This window comes from Cucumis sativus, chromosome 5 (genome assembly GCF_000004075.3).
Source record: "Cucumis sativus cultivar 9930 chromosome 5, Cucumber_9930_V3, whole genome shotgun sequence".
Taxonomy (NCBI): Eukaryota; Viridiplantae; Streptophyta; class Magnoliopsida; order Cucurbitales; family Cucurbitaceae; genus Cucumis; species Cucumis sativus.
This window is the reverse complement of record NC_026659.2, coordinates 17,140,451-17,157,869: the sequence shown is the minus strand read 5'-3', so window position 1 is coordinate 17,157,869 and position 17,419 is coordinate 17,140,451. Positions and strand designations below refer to the sequence as shown.

At 30.0% G+C, this 17,419-nt stretch overlaps 1 protein-coding gene and 1 long non-coding RNA gene across 2 annotated transcripts; one reads left to right on the top strand and one right to left on the bottom strand.

Moving 5' to 3' along the window:
- The first annotated feature begins 461 nt into the window (after window positions 1–461).
- LOC116404054 lies at window positions 462–3,829 on the top strand. The gene is made up of 5 exons (XR_004216982.1): window positions 462–978; window positions 1,428–1,505; window positions 2,463–3,092; window positions 3,186–3,403; window positions 3,567–3,829. It is a non-coding gene; the product is annotated as an uncharacterized LOC116404054 (long non-coding RNA).
- An 8,034-nt stretch (window positions 3,830–11,863) lies between these two features.
- On the bottom strand, window positions 11,864–13,056 carry LOC101216722 (zinc finger protein WIP6). The gene is made up of 2 exons (XM_004140342.3): window positions 12,523–13,056; window positions 11,864–12,442 (listed from the first exon to the last, which is right to left on the bottom strand). Exons 1-2 carry the CDS (start codon window positions 12,898–12,900, stop codon window positions 11,960–11,962), a joined length of 861 nt encoding a protein of 286 aa, XP_004140390.1. The 5' UTR covers window positions 12,901–13,056; the 3' UTR covers window positions 11,864–11,959.
- Between the last annotated feature and the right edge of the window lie 4,363 nt (window positions 13,057–17,419).

The window sequence follows — 17,419 nt, the reverse complement described above, 5'->3', positions numbered from 1 at the left end:
ATTTTTCATTATATTTGTTCTTTGTGTGTATGTCTGAGTGTAAGCTATTTCCTTGAATTTTACAGGTTATTTTCAGGCAAGTTTCAAGGCGAGATCAAAAAATTCTAAAATTGTTTCTTCTGTAATTAGTCCCTACTAAACTGGTAAAAGTTTATTTAACTTGTAAATAAGCTCAGGGTCCGTTTGGATGGAATTAAGAACAAAATGTTTTTCAATAATACATTTTCTTTTATACACTTTTTTAAAAATGAGTTTAAAATTTAAACACTTAATAATGTTTAGTTAGACTTTTTTATAAGTGTTTATATGTGAATTTGGTTTTTAAATATTTCTCTAAAATAGATTATTTTATAAATAAATTTTTAAAAAATGCATTATTTTAATTTGTCAAATACTACTCTTTTTTTCAAAATAGTTTTTTTTTTTTTTTGACAAAATCAAACATTTTAGAATCTCAACCAAACACACCCTTAGTCTTTGTTTTTCTTCTGTATAGTTGTTAGTCTGTTGAGTATCCATAATTGTTTTTCTAAGTAGCATTTTCTGTTAATATGGTGCTAATGTTGGAGTTTTATGAGTTTTGAAGACATTGCTTAAGGTAAATACAGTCACATTTAGTCTTTTCTAAGGCTTTTCCTTTGGTATTTCTATACTGATTTGTTTGGTTAGTAATATGTGAGAAATCTGTGTTCTTAAATATATCCATAAATTTGTAAAAAAACTTTTCTATGGTTGTTGTTGCTTCAATTTCTTCAGCATCTAACTATCCTTTTAAACTTCATGAAAGATTTGCTGAGGCTGAAATCATCAACGCATGAGTTTGGGTTTGTCTGCTGATGCAAAGCCAAGGCTGAAATGGAGCCCTTAATTTAAAGCTATCTTCCAAAATTTACATGTAATAGATTCATTTGTGGTCAATGGATTCCAATCAATTTGTTGCAGTCGAGGATGATGGCACCTTTAGCTGTCCTGTTTCAGGTGTGCTTATTTTTTCTTATGGTTCTTGATTTTTTGTTAAGTGACTTGGGTGTTGAATTTTCCAGTACACAAGATTTGAATTTTATATAATTCAAAAGAAAAGGATTTGAATTTTATATAATTTAAGAATGTTCAAATTACAAGTTGGGTATGATCTAATGAAATATTGACTTGATCTTGATGAGAATAGCCCCTAAAAGCCACTTTGGATTAGGACATTATTGTTTTGTGGAAGTAAAAGCTTACGTGTATATTAATTAATGTTAATGATATAATAAACTAAATTTATTGCTTTATGGAAGTAAAAGGGATTAGGACTTAAAGACCAAATAAAAGAACTGAACACTTAATTATTCTTCAGTAAAGGTAGGTGATGGTGAAGTTTACTGCTACTGAAGGGCATTTTGCACTTTATTTTAAATGATATTCTTATTCATATGATTTTGCAGGCTTTAGGTAATGTGCATGGAGCTAAAGTTCATGCAAATGAGCCAGTTCATCATGGTGTTATAGAGAAATTCTCATGGGTATATTTTCTATCGGCTTGGTGAACAGGTCCATTTGTTTGGAGTACAAATTATAAAATAAAATATTATGACTGAATTACAGACTTTTCTCGTAAATGATATGAATTGGTTTTTTAATTTTTGAATTATTCTTATTGGCTCTCATAACATTGGTTAGTATGATCACTATGATCTTAAAATTAATCAGGCAATTCATTTTGTTATCTTTAATTGTCCGATCCTATGATGTTAGATTATCTTTACTATATAGACAAGTCACCATATACATGCCATTTACAGTCTCATGCCCAAACCGAGTAATTCAAGCTAACACATATCAATGCAACCACTTTTTAAAACTCAAGGAGATAGTTGAACAGCGTATATAGCACTGTTCTAGTTCAAACTGACACAGATTGAATCCCTCGTTGCCGATGAGCTTCAAGTGGTAACCACCTACTTGCATTTTCGCTTTCCTCATTCGTCACTATTTTGTATCATGTTTCAATCTGTGCCTTATCCGAATGGTTGAAGAAGGATCCTCCAAGTTACCATATTAGGCTTGTTTCTGGCTCAAAACTTCCTGGTTAGCTCCAAGTTACCATATAAAGCATGCATTTAAGATGTATTCTGATAACTTATAAACCATTTATTTCTTACTGTTTTTTTATTTTTTCGGTCTAATGATGATAGTGATACGATCTAGAATAGTTTGTAAATGTTGGTGACTAGTGGATCAATCGAGGAATCAAGGGAAGCCCTTAAAATTGCAGAAACTAATGTTGTTGTCTAAATTCTGTTGAACTTCTTTATACTCTTTTCGAACTTTGTTTCTCTTGGTTCAACCTGTTGTTTTGCTTGTAGGAAGGCTTTTTTGTATTGTGAGTGTGCATCCAACTAGATGCAAGGTTGTTTATTCTTCTATTTTTTATTCAACATTCGTGGTTTCATATAGCCTGTGACATACCTTCCTTTCAGGAATTTGAAGAAAGTGGTGACCCAGAGACATACTTTCAGGCTCTTCTTTCATTGACCAAAGAGGGAATTGAGAAAGGAAAGGTCTGTATCGATCTCATTTCAAAAAGAGAATTTAAGTCAATCAATCATCCACCATTACTTGAACAAAGCAAAACTGAAGTTCTCTTTTTTTGAAAAAAAAAAAAAAAAAAAAGAGAACCCCTAAGAAGAACTAATCAGCAATAGAAATGCATGAAAATGGTAGTTCAACTTCAAACCAAATCGAACGGAATGGACTTAATAAAGGTTTTCTTTCTCCTTAACTAACTAACAAATATTACGTTTCTTAAAAAATATACAGAAGAACAATATCTGGTACAAGTAAAGTTTTACATAGATCAGTGGCATCTTATGATTTAGCTTGTTGTAGTGCTTTGATTAACATAAAACAAGATTTAAAATGTGATTTTAAAGTTCCATGTTCAAAAATCACCTCTAAGGAAGATTTAAAAGTTCGGCTGGAGAGATGTCAATGACTTCAAGATTTTGTTGGACAATGGCCAAATTAAGGAGGCCACTGCTACATACAATCTGGGCTGTCTCCAAATTGTTGTATTTACACCATCTTAATGGAATACCTTATTGGAGAGGGTAAGTTTCTCTACTCTTGCGTGTTAGTTAGCTTCAGAAATGTGCTGTTCGTCAATTTTCTATTTGTTGCCAATTTTTTCACTTTACTTTTAGGTAAATGCAAAGAAGGCCTTCATATTTTTTTTCCAAAATGCAAGATGCTGGAGTATATTCTGATAAAGCAGCATGCAATATATTGATTCAGAAATGCTGTAAATTAGGGGAGAGGTTAGTAATGACACAAATCATGGAGTTCATGAAAGAGAACCGCGTGCTTTGTGCTTCGATGCCCCGTGTTTGTTGAAGGACATGAAACTTTGAAAAGTTGTTAGGTTAGTTATGCTCTACTCTCAAGGTATACATTTGCCCTCCATACAAATTGCAAGTTGACAGTAAAGTGCTAAAATATTTGCTGCTATATATTTGCTTAAATTTGATTGTTTATGGTGGATGTTAACTTAAGTACTTGATGTCATTGATTGATGTCATTCACAGAGAGCTATCACTAAACGAATGACTGGAATAGAAGAAATGATTGCAATTGAGTACAATTTGTCAGGGTTCATCTTTGTGACAAGATCTTGAAGTTGGTTATTTATGAAGTGTCCTCGCATATTGGTTTCAGTTTTTGTTATTACCTTCTCGCTGTTTTTTGTTAATTTATTGCAAAAGACTTCTCACTTTCTTTGTGTGTTGACTCAACTTGCTTATGTAAAACGTATTAAGATTTCATTTTTAACTATTTGGTTGTCATAAAAGAAGGGACATTAATGCAACAATATTTACCTAGAAATAACACTTTGATGTCATCTTTAAATCAAAGGTCTCTTTAATGTCATTTTTAAACTAATATCAAAACTCAACTGATATTAGAGACCTATTGTTTTGGACAATAAATAAGAAAACTTGTACTACATGTTTATTATTTGGAAATAACTAATGCATAGATAGGGTTTGTTCCTTTTATTGCATAATCCTAGTCTAGTTGCTCAACAGGTCGATTAATTAGAGCTTAAATATGGTATATCTACGAATCACTACATACGTAAGCAAACAAACAAGCATATATGCTAGTGCTTCAGATCGCCTAGCTTATTGTGATTGCGACTTGTTGGTTGCACTCATCTCCTCGCCTAACATTTTGTCGTTAGACATTACTTCCTTTTTTGCCTAAAACTCTGTGATAAGATGTAAGACGCATAATCCAGGGACAATTCTTTTGTAGTTTGCAATACACAAGTTAACCAAATCCTCTACTTTTTCTCGAGTTTTCTTCCATTCCAATGCAATAAGACTTAATCATTTTTCATAAAAAGCTACAATAACGTGTATTTCTACAAGTTATCAGTAGGGCAAAAAAACCAAAAAGAGACTAATTGAGAACCACTTTGGACCTAAAAGAAAATTGAATTCAGGACATCTGGGTGAAATTATTTTTGGAAAAAACTTCAATGTTCGTCAATGACCCCTTTTATATCTAAGAATGAAATTTCAAGGATTTTGAGATTGGCCAAAGTTTGGTCAGTTTTTGTAGGTTATAATATCATCAACTATTTTTTGTTTGTTTTAGGTTGTAAGTTAGTTCTTTTTGTAAGAGTAATTGTAATTGATGACCATTTGATGAATAATAATTAAGGATATAACAATGTTTTTAAAAAATTGCAAATATAGCAAAACTATTGCTGATAGACTTGTACCATTAATAGATTCGTATGAGTCTATCAGTGATAGACCAATATTTGCAACATGGTCTATCGGTGATAGACTCCTATCATCGATAGAATTTGACACATTTTGTTATATTTGCAAATTTTATAAAATGTTGCTATATAATTAATTATTTTGAATTTAATTGCTAAATTTGCAACTATTCCAATTTTTATCCTATAAGTGAATGGGTAAAATTTCTAACCTTGATGATTTTGTGTTCATTTTTTTTCTTATTTTATTAATTTTATTAACTTTTTTTTTCATATATGTATAATATTTCTTAATTTATTTTATTTTTTCCTTCCATTATGAATTTTCATATATCTATTTAATATTTCTTAATTTGTTCTACTTTTTTCCTTTTCTTTATTATTTTTTCATATTTATATCTTTAATTTAATTTTGACTTTTAAATGGATGATAAAAAAATGAATTATTTACAAAATATAGGAGAAAAATTAAATAACTTAGTGAGAATACGATGAATTTGACTCTATTTTGTAAATAGTTTTAATATTTTGATATTTGAAAATACCTCATTTAGATATTTTAATATTTAGATTTATATATTTTTTATTATTTTATTTTATATTTAATTTTTTTTTCTATTCAGCTATATTTATCTTTTTCTTTTTTTGGAATTCACATGTTTAATTTAATTTTGAATTTTAATATGTTGAATATTTAAAATTTAAAATTGAAATTTATTATTTTTAGTTCTTTCCAAATTAGTTAGAATTGTACTGTTATATAAATTTTTTTACTAAAATATTCCGTTTATCTTTAATATTTTACAACCATGACATTTTATATAATAATGTAATTGAGTTGGATTTGAATCGGTATCCTTTAAAATAAATGAATTTTGGAGGAGAAATAATATTTCAAATAAAAGTTTAACAACGTACAATTAAAACTATTGTATTATAATTATTAATTTTGCAATGGAACTTGTGTATATTTGATAAGGTTAATATTTTTATTATTATTAATTTTATATTTTAATGAATTCAATAAATAAATAAATAAATAAATATATATATATATATATATATATATATATATATATATATATATATATATATATATATATATATATATATATATAAGAATAACACAAAAAAACGAGAAATAATAGTTATCAAACAAGTTTATGTTTTTGTATAGAAAGCGAGAATAATAATTATCAAACATAATCTTGTTTCTTGTTCTCATAAAAGAAGAAACGGGCAACGAAAAACAAAGAACAAGAACAATAAACAAAAACATTATGAAACAGATCCCTGGATGGAAACTTTTCCATCCAGCAACGAGAAATACAAAAAGCAAAAAAACTGAAAAGATAGCATGTGTTGGCGAGTAGTAAAATTAAAGGATTTTGTGGAATCAGTCTTTTAACCCCAAAGGCCAAAGGGTCACAGTTGAAAATGTTTCACAATGGCACTTGTTTGGCTGTGAAAAAAAACAAACAAGTGGAGACAAATTACAAAAGCCTTTGGAGTTAAATAAAGAGAGGAACTTATAATGCTTGTTGGGGTCCTTCTAAGATTACACATCTCAAAGCCCTCTCTTGTCAGTAAAACTCATTCCCCCTTTGCCTTGGATCTTAAACTTGCTTTTATTTTTCTCCCCTCCCTCTTTTCCATAATTCATAACTTTATTCCCAAACCAAACCATTAAGATTTAGAAGTCTCATGTCTTTATGTTTTAATTAAAGCTCCTAACAACCAAACAAAATAGTCGCTCTAGCAAGACGGTGAGATTAAAGAGTTATAAAGTAGATTATAGGTCGGTTTTGTTTTGTTTCCTCCTCCTCGCCTCGGTCGCTTAAGGTGATGGAGGGGCTTTTACTAAGATTTTCTTGTTGAATTTTCTCAACACTTTGTGAGGAGACTTGTTGATTTTTTTTTGTTTTTGTGTTACTTTGTGTTTATAACAAAATGTTTCGGTAAAATCATACCTTAATTAACCCACTCATTCACTATATTCTTTTTTAAAGAAAGTATTTCATGGATATGTACTCAACAAACACTTTTTAAATAGTTACACAATCTTATCCAAAGACTATGTTTCATTTTCTAATTAAGTATACAGAAATCTCAATGTGTGTGTGTGTATCCATAAAATGATAATGTGTGACCTTACTTTAAGATTTTTTTTTTCTTTTGTTGCAAAGACCTTTTTCTGTTCATTGATTTGAGAAACTGCATGAAGTTAAGGAAAAAGTTCTTAAGTAGATTAGACACTTTGAAAATAAAATGTGCAATCAATTGATTAGACACTTGAAACTTAATTAAACAACCATAACGAGTAATTTTTCTTCACTTTTTTTCTCATAAACTTTTCAACCTGATTTTATTTTAGTATTTTATCTTCAAAATAATTCTCTTAATATTCTCCAACAATAATTAAATAAGGAAAAAAGAAAAGAAATTATGTCTTGTTAATGAGCATTTTGCTTTTTAACTTCAGGTTTTGAGAGATTACAGCATTTATTTTTCTTGTTTTATCATTTACTTTTAAAACATCTTTTCATAAAATAATTAAGGATGTTTTTTAAAAAATATAACAAAGTCGAAAAAGTATTTACACAGTATAAAATAATTTTGAAAATGAAAAAGTCCATAGATTCACAATGAAAAATAACAAAAATGTCACAGTCAACACGTGATTAATTGACCACACACGTGTGTGTAATTATTCTTTTAAACGATTATGATACGAAATCGTATAGAAAATGATACAAGATCATATAAGTAGTATCAACAAGATCATATAGTTCTTTTTAACTATAGAAAAATGCTTCAAATCTAAAAGATTCTGTTGACCACGCTAAATAATTGTGTTGACTATGGTAAGCGATGATCATTCATATCATATTCGCACGATTGTGTAGTTCTTTTTAAACGATAGGAAAAAGGCTTTAAATCTAAACGATTATGTTGACCACGCTAAACGATCGTATTGACTATGGTAAGTAATCGTGTGGACATATCCGCACGATTGTGTAGTGCTTTTTAAATGATGGGAAAAGGGCTTCAAATCTAAACGATTGTGTTAACCATGCTAAACAATTGTGTTGACTAGGTAAGCGATTGTTTAGATCATATCTATACACGATCAAGTAGTTCTTTTTAAACGATGGAAAAATGGCTTTAAATCTAAACGATTGTGTTGACCATGATAAACGATAGTTTTGAAAAGTCCTATGGCAAACGATCATGTAGTTCGCATCTGTCCACAACACATTGAAAAAAAGATACAACATTGATGATGGATTGAAAACAAAAATAATAATAGCATAAGTATACAAAAAATAATAATAGTTGTAGTAGAACAATGATCATGATTTCAAAAATAATATAAAAGAAAAATAGAAGAAGAAGAAGAGAAGGAAAACACCGCCAGCGACCGTCGCTACGAAGAAGATGAAAATGAAGAAGGAAAAAATTGAAATTGCATGAAATTCAAAAGCAGCAAAAGTAAACCTTGAGTATTTAAAAAAATTATCGTTTCTTTGAATTTTTTTATTTTGTTATACGAACAGTAAATCTTTTGAAATTTTATTAGAGTAAATTAATCTTAAATAGAATAAAATTTAAAGAAAATAAAAAGATATTTTTTGAAACATGAGTAGAATTTTGCTTAAAATATAAGAGACATTTTTTAAAAAATAGCAAAATAAATAAAATTGTTTACCAGTTATAGCAAAATTTTGAATTCTATCACTAATAGTCTTCTATGCACTATAGTATATCAATCTACTAATAATAGAATTTACTACCTATTTTAAATATTTTGTAAAATTTCTCACAAGTCATTTTTCATTAATAAATTTTGTTTCCTTATCCTTTGGTTATAATTTTTTAAAAGTTTATACAAGAAATTGGAAGTTGCTTAAGATAGTTTTGTTTAAATATGAGTGAGAGTTTCAACGTCTCCTTTGTAACAAAATAGAGAAGCATAATAATAGAAAAAAAATTATGAGGAATGAAGAAACTTAATTTAAAAAAATTAGAAACTAAAAATGAAAAAGTTATATAAAAGAAAATATGAGGAAAAATCTATTTAAAAAACTTAATATTAAGTAGGACATAAGAAAAAAAAACCAAAACTTTATATGAAAAATTAATTTGCACACAAGATATATAATAATAAGAATAAAGAAAAAAAAGGTGTGGAAGGGAAGAAATAAAAAAGTGATAAATAAACATAGATATAGATATGACCATAAAGTACGCAGGTGCAGAAGGGTGGGAAAAAGAGAGTGTTAAATGAATACGATAAGATATGTATAATAAATAAGAAAAAAATCCGAAAAAGTGAAAGGAAAATAAAATTAAAAAAAAAAAAGGAAGAAAGAAGAAAGAAAGTTAAAAATGCATGCATGGAGCAGGAAAAAGTAGTTTAGAAGAAAGAGAAGAGAGAAGAGAGAAGAGAGAAGAGAAGGTTAAGAGATGGAAATGGAAATGATGAGAGAGAGAGAGAGAGAGAGAGAGAGGGAGAAAGGAAAGGAGCATGCACATAATTATGAATGAATAGAGACTTAAAGAACCCAAACCCAAACACACACAGGTGTCTCTATATCTATCGTAGTATCTCTTTCTACTTCCTCTCAAAAGCAAAAAAAATTAAAATAAAATAAAATAAAGTACACCTTTGAACTGTCAAACCCTATGCCTAAATATATTCATAATTATTCAGTCCAAATTTCAAATTACTCTTTCTTTTCTTTCACTCTAAAACTCCTTTACTTCTTCTTCTAACTTTGTAACTACAAATTATCACTTGTCAAACTATTGCTTATTATTATTTAATACTATACGACAAAAATAGATGACAAAAAAAAAAAATGGGTGTAAGTTAAAAAGGCCTCTAAACATGTATGGTTATAATATCATCTTTATTCCTCTCCTACAATTTTTTTTTTTAATTTTAATTTTAATACTTTCAACCCTTAAATATTATTTCACGTATTTTTAATTAATCTAAATTTAGTATTTAAGGTTAGTTGATTGTTGATATTTTAAAAGCTACTTATCGTTTATATACTTTGGAAAATGCTGGAAAGGAGCTTTATAATTCAATAGAAATAATATGAAAAATTTAAAACTAGCTTTAGAAGTGGCTACAAAATCAAACTTACTATTAGATCACGATACAAAATAAGTTTTGTTTATATATGCCATATAATGTGCCCAAAGTTGAGGGGCACGAGCCCCAAAACCAATACTAAATTTGACAATGATAGAAAAATATATGTATATGTGATAAATCACGATAGATTATTATATGTGTTTATCACGATAAAGATAAATACAAATACGAGTGTACATAAGTCAGGTTGGAGAAAAATTATGGATCAAAACCAAAGTATTCAGGTTAACAAAAAAATGAACCCTATTGGTTCAATATCCAAGGGTCAACCATTGAATTATGTCATAGATGATGATATTTTGTTATATAATTTAAACATATATATTTTTTACAATTTTATTATTTAAAATAATTTACATGTTAAAATGGAGTTAGATTATATGAAAATGAGAACAATAGAAATTGAATAGAGTAGAGGAAAGAAAATGGTAGTTGAAGAGATGGTAAAAGAAAATTGAAGAAAGGGAAAAGGGTATGAGTGGGAGTGTGGTGGTCCCTTGTGTTTGGTAAGAGAATGGAGGGTTAAAGCTGAGTTTGAAAGTGTTACTAGTAGTGCTACTCCTACTTAGACTAACTCTCTCACTCACTGCCACTGCCACTCTCTTTTTCTTTCTCTTTTTTCTCTGTATTTGCAAACCCATCAACAGTACAAATCTGAACTCATGTCAGCATCTTGTCTCTGCAGTACTCACTGAATTCACTTGACCACCACCACACCTTCATTCATCAAACCTAAAACTAAAACCCCACCATCACCTTCTTCTTTTCTTCTTCTTCTTTTCTTCTTCTTTTCTTCTTCTTTTCTTCTTCTTCTTCTTCTTTTTTATTCTTATTATTCTTATTATTATTATTATTATTATTATTATTATTATTATTAAGGAATGAATATAATATATAATTACCAATTACATTACATAGAACCTTGGATTTCATTTTACTGTTTGTCTTCATCTTCTCCCACTTTTCTCCCTCTCCCTCTCTCTCTACAAGTCCCTTCAATCACACCAATATATTGTTCATTCACACCTACAGCTACAACTGACAGTATCATTTTTGTATTTTACCATATAAATTTATGTCTACTCTTTCCACAATATTTACTTCTGTCTCTTAAAAAATAAAGAAAAAACAGGAGATTCAACTCAAATATATACATATGTACATGAAAGATTCTAGGACATGAGATAATAGCTGTAAGTTTAACTAATTTTGGATATAGCTTGAAGGAGTGAAGAAAAAACAAAGGAATGAATAGAGATTGATGTTTATTATTGCTTTTCTCTTCTATTTGAACTTGAGATGGTGGAACTTTAATTTCTTCAAGATTACAAAACAAAAATTGGAGCAAAAGATTTGCATAATTCATGTATATTGGAAATATTATGATTTAATACAATTAGGTTGATTTGTTAAGTTCACTTTTTTTTTTTTTTTCTCATAAATTTTAAATATATGGTTCTCACTTTTTTTTTTTTTTTTTTTAAGTTTCCAAAATTAACTCTACATCATTTTGTAAAAATATTAAAAAGGGTACAATAAAAGGAACATAAAAACTTGTTATTAGACAGATGCTTTTCCATGGGTGTTAAATATCAAAAACTTTAAAAATCAAACTAAAGTTTCCATAACCCATATCATTCTTTCGTATTTTTCTCATTTTTTCTTATGATATTGTACTTTTCTTTTCGTTTTCTTTTAAAATTAAACCTATTTTCTTATTTACTTACTGTATTGTATTACAAAAGTTAAATTCTTAGTCAAACTTAGAAATAAAAACTAAATATTTTTAGTTTTTAAAAATTTAGTTGATAACATGTTTAAGAGCTTAATTAATTTTTAAAAAAAAAAACTAAAAAATTTAAACTAAATGATTATCAATTTACCATTCATTTCTTCTTTTGAATTCAAACAAAGAGAACACAAAATTAAAAGAGAAGGAAGTAGTAGATCATAATGTTAATTAATTAAAATTAAGGACGAAACAAAATAGTAAGTTAATATATAAGATGAAAAACAAAAAGTTAATGATAAATAGACCAGGTTTGAGGTGATCCATTTAGATATTGATGATGATGATGATCCGACTCCCAATCATCATCGTCATTATCATCTTCAACTTCACAAAGTTGAACAGTATGAGGTGCATGGCCATCTCCAAAGGCACGAACATGATCTTTAAGGGATCTTTTATGTTTAAAATCAGAGCCACAAATACAAAACCAAAGCTTTCCACAGTTCTTCTCATGTGTCCTCCAATCCCCTCTAACAGCGAATGACTTCCCACATTTCCTACAACTGAATGGCTTTGCCCCATGCTTTCTCTTGTAATGTGTTTGAAGTGTCCTAAAGTCTTTTAATGGCCTTGACCTTGGATGCTCTATATTGTTCTTACATCCTTCTGCACAGCAATAGCATGGAACTCTAAGCATTGATGATGCTGCCTTTGATCCTCTTAATGATTCTGGCCCTTTTCTGTACTCTGATCCATGTCCCCACATGTGCATCTGTTTCATTTTTTTTCATTAATTCCACACCATTTATTTATTTTCTACCTCTATTTTAATATAGGAGAAAAAAAAAAAACCTGCATGTTGTTGTATCTGTTGAAGGTTTTAGTGCAGACAGAGCAAGAGAACTGGGTGGGACCAACCAGGATTTGGGCAGGCGTAGGAATCCAGTAGTCAAGGGGTCGGACGGCGGCCGGGGTGGAGGATAAGAGGGCCGGGGGAGGGCCAATGTGCATTGCGACGGTGACGGCGGCGCCATTTTCATGATTATTATCATTATTAGGGTTTTGAAGAGAAGAATTAGGGTAAATGGTTTGTTGTTGTTTGGAAGAGAACGAGGTGCGTTGGCCTGGAGGGGAGAGTGAAAGGAAAATGGATTCTTCTCCTTCTTCATCACCTTCCAAACATGCGCTCTCACTGGATGATATGCAACTCAACTTCCAACTTTGCTGCATCTCTCTTTGAATGATTTAATTAAGAACCCACAGCAGACACAGATGGAGAGTGAGAGAGAGAAAAAAAAAAAAGAAATAGAGTAGATAGGGTGGAGAGGTGGATGGAAAAAGAAGGCAATAAATAAACAATTGATAATGAGTGTGGTTTGTGCCACTATGCTTAAACTACGCCACATTCCTTTCTTTACTAGCGTTCATTTTTAACTATATATATCATTTTAAAATCATCATACAAATTATGTTGTTGGTATGATTGAAAAAACGAAAAAAAGTTTGGTACCGTATTAGTATAAACAGCGGCTATCATTTATTTTAAGTAGGTTAAGACTAAGGAAACTCAATACATCCATCGTCCTAAAAGGCATCCGCATCCTATCTTTAGATATATTTTTCATTCCTTGTAAACTCATAATCTATCTTCTTATGTCAACTGTAACTTCACACCTTCTCATTGGTTTTTCTTATTAATATGTGAACTTTTTATTGGTTCATGCATTTGTATTGAACATATATAGAGGTTAGTGATTTGAAATGTGATAAATAATGTTTTGAGTGGATTATTGAAGTGAAAATAAAAGGATATATATAGAAAATGAAGAGAGAGTAGTGGAGGTGGTGAGGTGGAAAAATTGATATATATGTGTGAGGCGAAGGTGAAGAATGGGAGAAGGAGGAGACAAGTAAGCGGCAAAAGAGGAGTAATTGTGGGCCAAATCCGTTCCTAGAATAGCGTGTACTACACCTATCCTCTTTTTAACATTTCACTCTCTTCATTTTCATTTTCATTTTCATTTTCATTTTCATTTTCATTTTCATTATCATTCTCACTCTAAGAAACTACTTGTTATAAAAATATAGAAGGGAAAAATTAGAATTATAAAGTGATGGAGAGAGAAAAATAGGAGATTTTGAAAGTGTAGAATAGAAGGCGTGGGTCACTCTCTCCCACTTTTGTTATTAAAGAAAGGAGATGCTGATAGTGGCAGTGATTGAGATGCTAAATTTTCTTTTATTTTCTTTTGGACACTGTTTGTAAACTTCAGATAACCATTTGTTTTCACTCAGAAAGATGCTACCAGTTTTGTAGCCTTGTTTAGGATAAGAAAAGAAAGGGCAATTTTTGTGTCCAATTCTTTCCATTTTTTCTTTTTTTTTTTCTTTCTTTCTTTCTTTCTTTCTTTTAACTATATGGATATGTTAAATATTAATTATTTAATTTTGTTATGTGTGTGTGCACATTATTATTTTTCTAGGTAATGCTTTTACTAATTCTAGATATTACTACTTTTTTCTTTTTGGGGTTGCCGTTTAGGTGGTATCCTCATTCATCTAGAGCTCACATGCACTGAAATTTAACTTTTCTTGACTTTAATTAATACACCATTGTACAAACAAACCAAAAACACTTGCACATTTTGATACTCATAAACATCGTTCTTTCAAAAACAAACAAAATCCATTCTTTTTCTTTTTCTTTTCTTTTCGATGAGTACAAAGATTATTTGAATTTTTGCGGTAAAGTTCAACTTTAGACTTGGGTAAAGATTAAAAAAGCTAATTATTTTTGGACCTAAACAATTTTGGAAGTTTCTTTTTTTTTTTTTCAAAAATGGGAGATTCGAAATCAATAATTCTTTTTTTTTTTTTCAAATTACAGTGTAAAAATTCCTCATTTACGAAAATCCAAATCTAATAAATCAATGCGCACAAAATTAAGTCAGAGCAAATGAAGGGGGCGTAAGATTTATTATTGAACAAAGCAACTAATTTCACTCATTTTAACTGCATTATATATACAAAAAAAAAATTGCTAGAGTACGTACGGATTAAGATTCTATATATATACGCGGTAGGTATAATTAACATATATGTATGTGTAATTGTAAAATTTACCTGTAAAGAGCCCTTCACGAGCTCAATATAATATACCGTAACGTCGGTCCACTTAAGAAAGCGAACTGGAAAAGTATTTCGTGTTACTACATTGATGGTACTGCTAAAACGAACGGCGTGTGGGAAGATAAGCTTATCATGTATTGGAGCGATTGATATGAGGATCTTCCCATTTTGTGCAACATATCGCTCCTGCTCGATGTTCCTCAAGTGCTCGCATCTTCTAGGAATTTGAGTTGTTGCAGAACTCTCGACATAAATAGAATAAATTCATAAACTAAATTTCACACCTATGCAATTAATGAATTATGTAATGGTAACTAACCTGATGTGTCGTCCACCGATTGGGCAACGAAACTCTTCACTACAAGAAATTTATTATTGAGTGACAAAAATTTAGTGGCTCGAGTAATTTTTGTCACTAAAAGTTCGTTTTTAGCGATGCAAAAAAGTTATGTCACAAAGAATTGTTATTAACGACAAGATTTTAATCCATCCGACAACCCATGACCAAGAAAACACTAGTTATTCCTCAATTTGATAAAAGTTCGTTTTGGGATTATACAAGGTACTTGCATTTATGTTTTATTGCCAACTTTTGTATCAGTTAATTTCTTATTTGTTTATAATTTAACACCAATTAGTAATATACAATTTTTCACACTACATTTTTAGATATTTTCAACGAACATCACTTTATCAAAACCTTACAAAGTGATGTTAAGATAGTGAAGGAACTCCCCAAGGAATTGGAGTCTATTCCACATGCTCGTAAGCATTTCCCTTCATGGGTTGGCTTTGGTTACTATGGAGAGATTACACGATTATGGAGAGATTATCAGGTATTTTGAATGTTTCAAAAACTACTATGTATGAGTTTGAAGTTAAAACGAGGAACCTTCTTGTTTTAATTAAATTTCTCCACTTGCTTGGTGCAGGTTACAATCCTTAGTTTGGATTCACAATAATCCACAAGGGATATGACCATAAACTTGAATTTAATTGAAAGGCTAATTTTCTCTAAAACTTTTTAGTCTATTGATCATTCTAAAGTTCTGTGTCTAATGTTTTTGTAGTCTTGGCAAATACAATGTATTTGAAATTGCAATTCCAGTCTCCACTCCTTAGACACATATTAGTAAGTTAAAACTGAAAGTATTTTCTTGTTATATCTTGAATTGTTCGGTTGGAAAGGCTACACCTGTTTGATTTTTTTCTCTTTCTTTCATGATTGGTTGTTTGATGATTTCTTTGAATGATGTGCTGTTGTCTTATCAAGTTCATTTTTGCAGGTCATTTATGTTGCAAAATCTAATTCTCCATTGACAAATAACAACCCGCCCCTAGATGTTCAAAGGCTTAGATGTTGTGAAATGTATGAAGGCCTTCATTTTGCTCCATCAATTGAGAAATTTGGAAATGTTTGGATTGTTGCTAGTTTTAAAATATTTGTTAGCACGTGCTGCATGAATAACTTAATGCCATTTTTCAAATTTCTAGACATCGAACATGTTGTAGATGTTTGGATTTAGTGAAATGATGTATGTTAAACCGTTCAGAAATTCTCATCAAAGTAACATCATAACAAAAAAGGATTCAAGATCCTTTCAAATGTCATGTAGAAATATATCAGAAATTGATCTTACAGTGAGGTGATAATGAGCATCAATTTAGGCTTCCTATAACTTTTTTTTTTAGTATCTATAAATTTAAGAGGTCTCCTATAACTTTTTTTTTTTCAATATCTATAAATTTAAGAGGATAATTCCGAATTCTTGTAGTGTTATTGCCAAATTTCTCCTTGCACGCATTAGCCTTATCCTTGCTACTTGCCCTCTCGAGTAGTTGACGATTAATACTGGCCAAACGATGAATATAGCTCAACTAATGCGATAAGAATTATAATCTAAACGCCTTATCAATAACTTATCACAAATCTAACTATTAATAACACATTGACAAGTGAGAAGTCAATAAATGATGGATTGAAAAGGTATAAACATGTAATATATATAAAGGAATGTAGGCCTTAGGCCATTGTACAATATGAATAACATATATTATAAAGAAGTGCAAAAATGGAGAGAAAGGAGAGTGAAAAAATATTACAAGTTAGAGGACAATGGAAGTATGGATTCTTTCTATTCAGGAGCCAAGCTCTCGTTTTTATAACTGATAGGAGAAGAAGAAGAAAACTTTATAAACGGCAAAAAAACTATTCCTTTCCGCCACTCACTCTCTAGGGATTGACCCATTAAGGCCTTTGTCACATACATTCATCCAGCTGGCCCATGCAGGTCCCCCCTACTCTTGGTGGAGACTCCTTTTATATGTAGCTTTTAGCGGAGAACTTCTATTCTTCTAAGATTGTCAGCGCCAATTGCAACATTATGAAGTCACATCAACTCCAAATACCATTCTTGTCCTCTAGTGAGCCTTCCTCGTGTGATGGCGTGGTTCCTCGCCTGAAAATGTTTTTCACTAGGCGAGTTCCCACCGCATGACCTTTGCGTGAGATATCTCTTATGATTCACTAGCTTCTTCCTACATACTTATCCAACGTTTAGATATTGTAATCGCGTAAGACATGCATGATACTTATGTAAGATGTATTTCTAAATACTTA